This window comes from Lipotes vexillifer, unplaced genomic scaffold (assembly GCF_000442215.2).
Source record: "Lipotes vexillifer unplaced genomic scaffold, Lipotes_vexillifer_v1.1 scaffold575, whole genome shotgun sequence".
In the NCBI taxonomy this organism is placed as follows: Eukaryota; Metazoa; Chordata; class Mammalia; order Artiodactyla; family Lipotidae; genus Lipotes; species Lipotes vexillifer.
In genome coordinates, this window is record NW_006780198.1 from 1,225,179 (window position 1) to 1,231,906 (window position 6,728).

Sequence of the window (6,728 nt, forward strand, 5' to 3'; positions counted from 1 at the left end):
AGGAATAAAGGCACAGACCTACTAGAGAATGGACTTGAGGATATGGGGAGGGGGAAGGGTAAGCTGTGACAAAGCGAGAGAGAGTCATGAACATATATATACTACCAAACGTAAGGTAGATAGCTAGTGGGAAGCAGCCGCATAGAACAGGGAAAAAAAAAAAAAAAAAAAAAAAAAAAAAAAAGGACTAGGCAATCGGTAAGGACAGAACTCTATAAATACTAAAAAAAGAAAAAAAGCAGGGCCCACATCACCTTTAAGGTTTGCGGGGCCGATGGGGAGTCCCATCCTCCAGGCACACCCCTTGCTGACAACAGCACACGAGAACAAACAGGCCAAAGGAGCAGAAATTCTGATTCCTGATTAGAGGTCATTCCAAGGGCTTAGAAAAAACTTTCCTACCACTGTACAACTTTGTTTTCATTTCTCTTCCTAGTCATGCCCATGTTTATTTGGGGCCTTTGAGACAGGACAGTAAATAAAAGGGCCAGCATCTGAGTGACATGAACTCAAGTTCCTTTCTGGGTCAAAAATGATGGCTTGGATCCTCTCTTTACATCCAGAGTTTGGCTTATTTTTTCCTTCTTGTCCGTCTGCATCTGTTACATCCTGCCCACTCGTGCAGGATTCTTGTGGTTCGATGTCTGTTGGCATTTTACTGCTGAAGAATGTTCTGGCTCCAGCAAACCCAGGAGGGAACACTGTGCACTCACTGCAAGCAGAAGTGGTTCCAAATGTCCAAGAGCCAAGCAGGATGCAGCCATCAGGCCACGAGTTTCTCCAAGGGAGTGCGATCTGTATAACCCATGGGCCACGATGGTGGTAATAAAGCAGCAATATTTCCAATGGCCTTTTTGCTTGTTTGTTTTTGGTGCCCCCTTTTAAACATTTATGCTATTTCATTTTTTAATCTGTTAGCTGTCTTAAATCCTCTCTTGAACAAGGTAGGGTATAAATAAAACACATAAGTAAAATTAAAATGAAAGTTTAATAGAAGTAAACACTAAAATTCCATAGCCAAGCAAAACGTGCGGCTTGCGTATCCCATATTCTCTTCTCCATGGTTTTATTACTGAACTCACAGCAAATATAAAAGCTTTCAATTGAATTCTCTTTAAGAAAGAAAGAAAAAAGAAGAATAAAGAGGTATTTTGGTAGATAATGCAGAACTGGAGTATTAAAATTTCAAGATGCAATTGTTTGAAACGTCCAAAGCAGAAAGGTAATAACTAGCTTACGGTTTACTGAAGAAAACAATTTGAAAATTCAGCCTCCTGGTGTTTGCTAATCCCATTATGAGATGACACTGGAACTAGCGGGACACCGTGAGGGCCCCCTCCCCACCCACATGGAGACCCCCAGAAGCCTCTCTGAGCTCCACCCAGGAAACCTCCTGACCGCCAGTGCTGTCTTGCTGTCGCTGGAGCAGAACCTCTGCCTCTGCCAGGTCCTCCCCTCTCTGCCTGGCCTCTTCAAAGCTGATAGCTCACAACAAGTTTATCTGTGGGTCCCACTCTGCCTCTATTCCAGACACCGTCTTTCTGGATCATCCCTTGGCTCTGCACTCCACTCCCATGCTTAACCCCAGCTTCCGGGAACCACTGCGCCCGCCACACAAGTCACACTCATGACCCTGCAGGAAGAGTTCAGAGGGAAAACCGTCTTTTGAAGAGAATAAACTCAGTATTTTGAACAGAAAGAACGAAGAAAGCTTTGGGAATTCATAACCTAATTCATAAATTCTGGCACTATGTTTTTAAATTATTACAGTAGCAGATTTAGCCAGGATGAGGCATCCCAAAGCCCTCTATGTACATGTATGTCTTTTTAAAATTAGCGAAACCTCATGTTTATCAAAATCCAAGAAATAGCAACGATAAATATTATTAACCGAATACCTGCTTTCGCCAGGTACTCTATACATACCCTCATGCTCCACTATCCAACATCCTGGCTCAGAGTGAGTACTTAATACATTTTCACCTGTTACCTACATTTCAACATCCAGGAAAACAGGGAGCAAAAAGGTTCAGCTCCTAGCCTAGAGGCACAAACCTCCCAGGGGTAAAACTGGGCTTTGAATACGGACTGTCTGGCTGCAGAGCCCCACAGTGAGCCTCCTCCGTGAAGTGCGCTCAAGGTCAGCACAGGAGACTCTGAGGCTGCTGAATGACGTGCTCAAGCTCACCTGGGTGGCAGGGCGGCCTGAGAGTCCTGCTCCTAAGGCATGCTCACTGACAGGACGCCTTACCATCCGGATAAGGCAGGTTTTTGGACAACCAAGGCTCACACTACTTGCCCAGCACACTCGTTTTAAGCAGGGTCACTGTTGTGAACATCCAACCTAATTTAGCAGATGGGAAACTCATTGAAGGAATGACCTTCTTAGACCCACCTTTACATCCCTCATTAAGACTACCTGCCCATAAGGTTAGATAAGCAACGAAAGAACAAACACACAGCACCTCACTGCCTTAGGCACCTAAGTGTGCACCTGGCTTAGCCAACGCTTTTACATTCAGTTTCTGCGGATGGCCCTGCCATCCTGGTTGGAGGGCTGGGTGACTGTCCCCCAGGTCAATCCTGGCTGTGACCAGCAGACCTTCCTCTAGTGCTCTAGCCTGTTCCTCCCATCTGCGGTCCAAACTTGACGTTTTAGCCCCACTCTGTGACTGTAACCTACAGCCAGAGAAACCCAGGCAACCAAAACTGCGGAAAGAACAACAGACCCTATACCAGGGAAGGAATGAAAATGCATTTTTTATTTAGGTTTTGATTTTACGTTTCTAGTTTCACAGCTGTCATGGAAGGATAAAGATCCCAGAACACTGACCTCCATATGTGGACTACAAGAAAATACATTTTTACTTAAGTTCATTTTTTATTTAATGACTGTTTTATTTCAAAAGTGTTTAAAAGTTGAAAAGGAGATTGGCTCCTTTAAGGCTCAATCCACTGGGACCGGAGATCTTAAAACAGGTTTTAAACATTGCAGACACGCATAAAAATGAAACTCTTTCAACTACAACATTGGTTAAGTAGGAATTAAACTCAGGTATTTAGGAATAAATCAGGTTTAAAATGTGTCAATCATAATGTCTATAAAGAGCATAGAGATCAAGAAAATTTCACTCTTACTCTTCAGGAATCCTTTCTCCAAATAAATTTTGGCAAATCACCTCAGAAATCTCAAATCAGTTAGATTTCAGGCCCCTGATGATGCATCTGACTACCTAAACCAGAGATGCCAATCTGGTTTCAATGTGCCCAGTTAATGATAAACTACTCCTTCCCCTCAATGTGTGGCAGGCAGACAACGGCTCCACTCCGCAAACAGGAAATCCAGAACGCTAGAGAAAGGGAGTTTTTTTTTTTCTTTTTTAAGAGAAAGGGAATTATTAAAGGTCATGGAAGTCCTGTCTAGCTGCCTGCTTCACTCTCTGGGATACAATTTAAGGGGATATATTAAAGTTTAAAACATGGGCACGGGAGATTCTTAAGCTGATTTTTGACATTTCTATATTACTCCATTTGTTATTATCATGTATTATGCCTGTAAATCTGAAACTTTTAAGCAGAGTTCCCTGGTTTTGTGTCAGCTTGCTTCCACCTGAGATTCCTGGTGGAAAGTCTCTGAACTTCCTGAACACGAGAGTTCTGAAGGTGCTCTGGAGCGCTGGTGGGAAGAGGACCTCACCTCCTAGTTACACTTCAGTGTCATCAAGGCGTAGGCCCAGATGCGAACACATCAACAGGGGTTATTACCTTCTTTTGACCACCCAGGTAAGAATAAAGACTACTTCTATTTTTTCTCTCATTCTTCAGCTAAATCATGGTATTTCAACTTCAGGCTGATTTCTAATTTCACAAAAAATCCTAGTAAATATCAAGTCCAGAGATGACCTTCAGAGCTTCTCTTCTAGTGGAACCCTGAGAGAGAAAATCTCCACACCAGAGGGGATGGTGTTTTACACTGAGTTTGTTGACAACGGCAACACAAGATGATTAAGCAAGAGGACATGTCTCATAGGGATTTCACCTACAGTCATAAATGTGGAGGTGCCTTCACTCATCCCGAGGAGTAAAAATTTTTTTTTTTTAAAGAAATATTTCTTTGGCTTCCACCCATCAGTCCAATAACAACGATGGGTCCTAACACTCTGGTAGTTTTGTACCTCTGACAAATGTTTACCTAGGACTCTGGCCAAGCCTATTATTTTATATCATGTGCAGCGGCCTAAGATTCAGTAAGCCTGGTAAACAGGTAAATAAATGGCTGCTGAATTACTGATAACCAGACTAACTATAAATGAGTGGAAAAATGGCTGATTTCAGAAAAGCCGTTTTCATTTACCACTTTGCTTCTAAGAACTGGAGAAAAAGAATAACTAGCCCAGGGAAATTCCCTGGCAGTCCAGTGGTTGGGACTCTGTGCTTCCACTGCAGGGGGCATGAGTTTGATCCCTGGTATGGGAACAAGATCCCACAAGCCGCGCTGCACGGCCAAACAAAACGAAACAAAACAAAAAGAATAACTAGCCCAATAGCTCCATTCAAAGGGAAAAAAATGAAGGCCAAAGGTTACTGTTGATTAGTTACAAGAATCTCCAGGCGGCCCTATGGCAGCCTAACAAGATCTGCAATTCCCCAAAATATTTCTTTGGGCGTTTCCATAGTAAGTAGTGACTAACACACTTAAGGGATTCTTATGAGGGGTGCCCAAGGAGTCCGGCAGCTCTGTAGTCTGAAGACTGGTAAGCTAGGGTGACAGTACAGCACAGAGGTCAAGAACTGGGATTCCAGAGTCAGACTGCCCAGGGCTGAATCCAGACTCTCTTGATTTCTAGTGGTGTGGCTTTGGGCAAGTTACTTAATCCTCTATGCTTCATTTCCTCAGCTTTAAATCAAGAATTATCTGAATGCCTACTTTAAGGGCTGATAAGAGAATTAAGTGCAAAAACATAAAGTGTCCATTCAGCACCCTGCCCCTGCACAAAGTAAGCCCTCACAAAACGTTAGCTATTATTAACATCACGCAGACCTACTAACACAGACTTGACCAGCTCTAGTCTAGTCAACACAAGCTTGACTGGACCAAACTTGGCTACTTCGGATCACTGGAAAATCTAAGCCCAAATCAGAGGTTCTCTGGCAGGGCTGGGAAGACCCAACCCAGCAGTTTAGAGAGAAATAATCCACCTCGTGACCTGACCTTGGAAGCCTCCCTGCCCTTCACGCTGACCTCAAATGTAGAATCAACAAGAAAGGAAACTTACTAGGCCCCTACTAAGTGCCAGACACAGTGTGAGACTCTCTCGTGTTATCTTTCATCCGGTGAGGAAACGGACGCACATGCCGAGGACGTGCTTGGGGCATCACTTGTTTCCTAGCTTATTCCTAACCTGGGCCTCCGAAATGAGGCTATTTGTCCGGGAGACTCTTCCTTGAACTTCTGGACAGCTGCACAAAAGGAGGACACAAGACACCTGCCTCTGAGCCTGGACTCACTTCAGAGGCGGGATGTCCGCATGGAGGACGCATGGACCGGACAGAGTCCTGGGGAGGTTCCCGGATAGCCTTGACCTTGGTGCCTAAGACTCGGTTTCCCACTCTGCGGGCTGGGGGCGATGACACAGTCCCTGGGCCTGGGCCGGTGTGCGACCCGAGCGTGGCACCGGGTCCCGGAGGACTTGGACCCCCACTCCACCTCCACCTCGGGGGCCCTGTTCCCTCCTGGGGGCTCGGGGGCCTCTGGCCTTGCCCTGACACAGCGCACGCGGCGCACCGGACGCGGTGAGCTGGGGCAGAGGCCGGCCAGGACATCCCCGGCGCAAGGGTCGGGGCGGTAGGGACAGTCCGGCCGACCGGCGATCGCGCACGTCAGCCGGGGTCACGCGGCCTCCCCGCCAGGCTCCGGCCGCCCGAGGCGGGAGCGGGGGCGGTCGCCGCCAGCTCGGCCCCCCCTGAGCGACACGGCCTAGCCTCAGCCCCAACGGCGGCCCACCGCAGGCCTCACCTCCCTGCGCACGTTCAGCAACGAGTAATAGTCTTCATTGTCCAGCTCCTCCTCGCTCAAGGCCGTCGCCATCTTCGCAACCTTTCACCCCGCCAAACCGGCAAAGCCGTGCTCAAGAGGGACGGCAGTTCGCGGGCCAGACGGCGTGGGCCCGTGCGGCCGCTCCACAGCGGCCACTGGCGGCCCGGAGTCGCACCGCCGCCGCCCAGCCCTGAAGAAGCGCGCCTGCGCCCTGCGCCCCCGCGCGGCCGGGGGCGAGACGCGGCGCTTCCGGCCCTTCCACGTGCTGCGCGCGGACCTAAAGCCCAGCCAGGGCGCCCCAGGGGCTGTGCCCGGGCTGGAGAGGACGACTTTGCGGTTACAGCCGGGGGTCGTCACTGTCTGGGCCCTGGGGAGATAGGCCCCTGCTACACCCCCTGTCTCCCCCGCCGGCCACCAGGGCGGGGCGCATCCGGATCCCAAATATAGCCCCGCCTGGGCCGCTTCGCCAGCACCGCCCCCCAACCCCCCGCGGCAGGCTACTCCAGGCCCCACTTGCTGACTTGTCACAGGAAACTTCCAGAATGGCATGTGTTCCTGCCTCAGTGGTCTTCGCCTTTTCTTTTGACCACCAGGAACCCTGCCCAGAGGAACCGGGCCTCCTCATTTTCATTTTTTATTATTGCCCTATATTTAGGGGCGCCTGGCCATTTTTCTGCTGCTTAAATGAGGA

General features: G+C 48.4%; 1 protein-coding gene across 2 annotated transcripts in view; it reads right to left on the reverse strand.

The window, feature by feature from the left end:
* DNAJC11 (DnaJ heat shock protein family (Hsp40) member C11) overlaps positions 1-6,191 on the reverse strand; it is a 71,144-nt gene extending 64,953 nt beyond the window's left edge. The window contains exon 1 of one of the 2 annotated variants that reach the window (XM_007453301.1): positions 6,017-6,091. Coding sequence is in view for 1 of the 2 variants with exons in the window: in XM_007453299.1 (XP_007453361.1) it covers positions 6,017-6,088 (72 nt within the window). In the remaining variant the exon portion in view is untranslated. Of the gene's footprint in view, positions 1-6,016 lie in introns of both variants that reach the window. The other variant, XM_007453299.1, reaches the window with a different exon arrangement.
* Between the last annotated feature and the right edge of the window lie 537 nt (positions 6,192-6,728).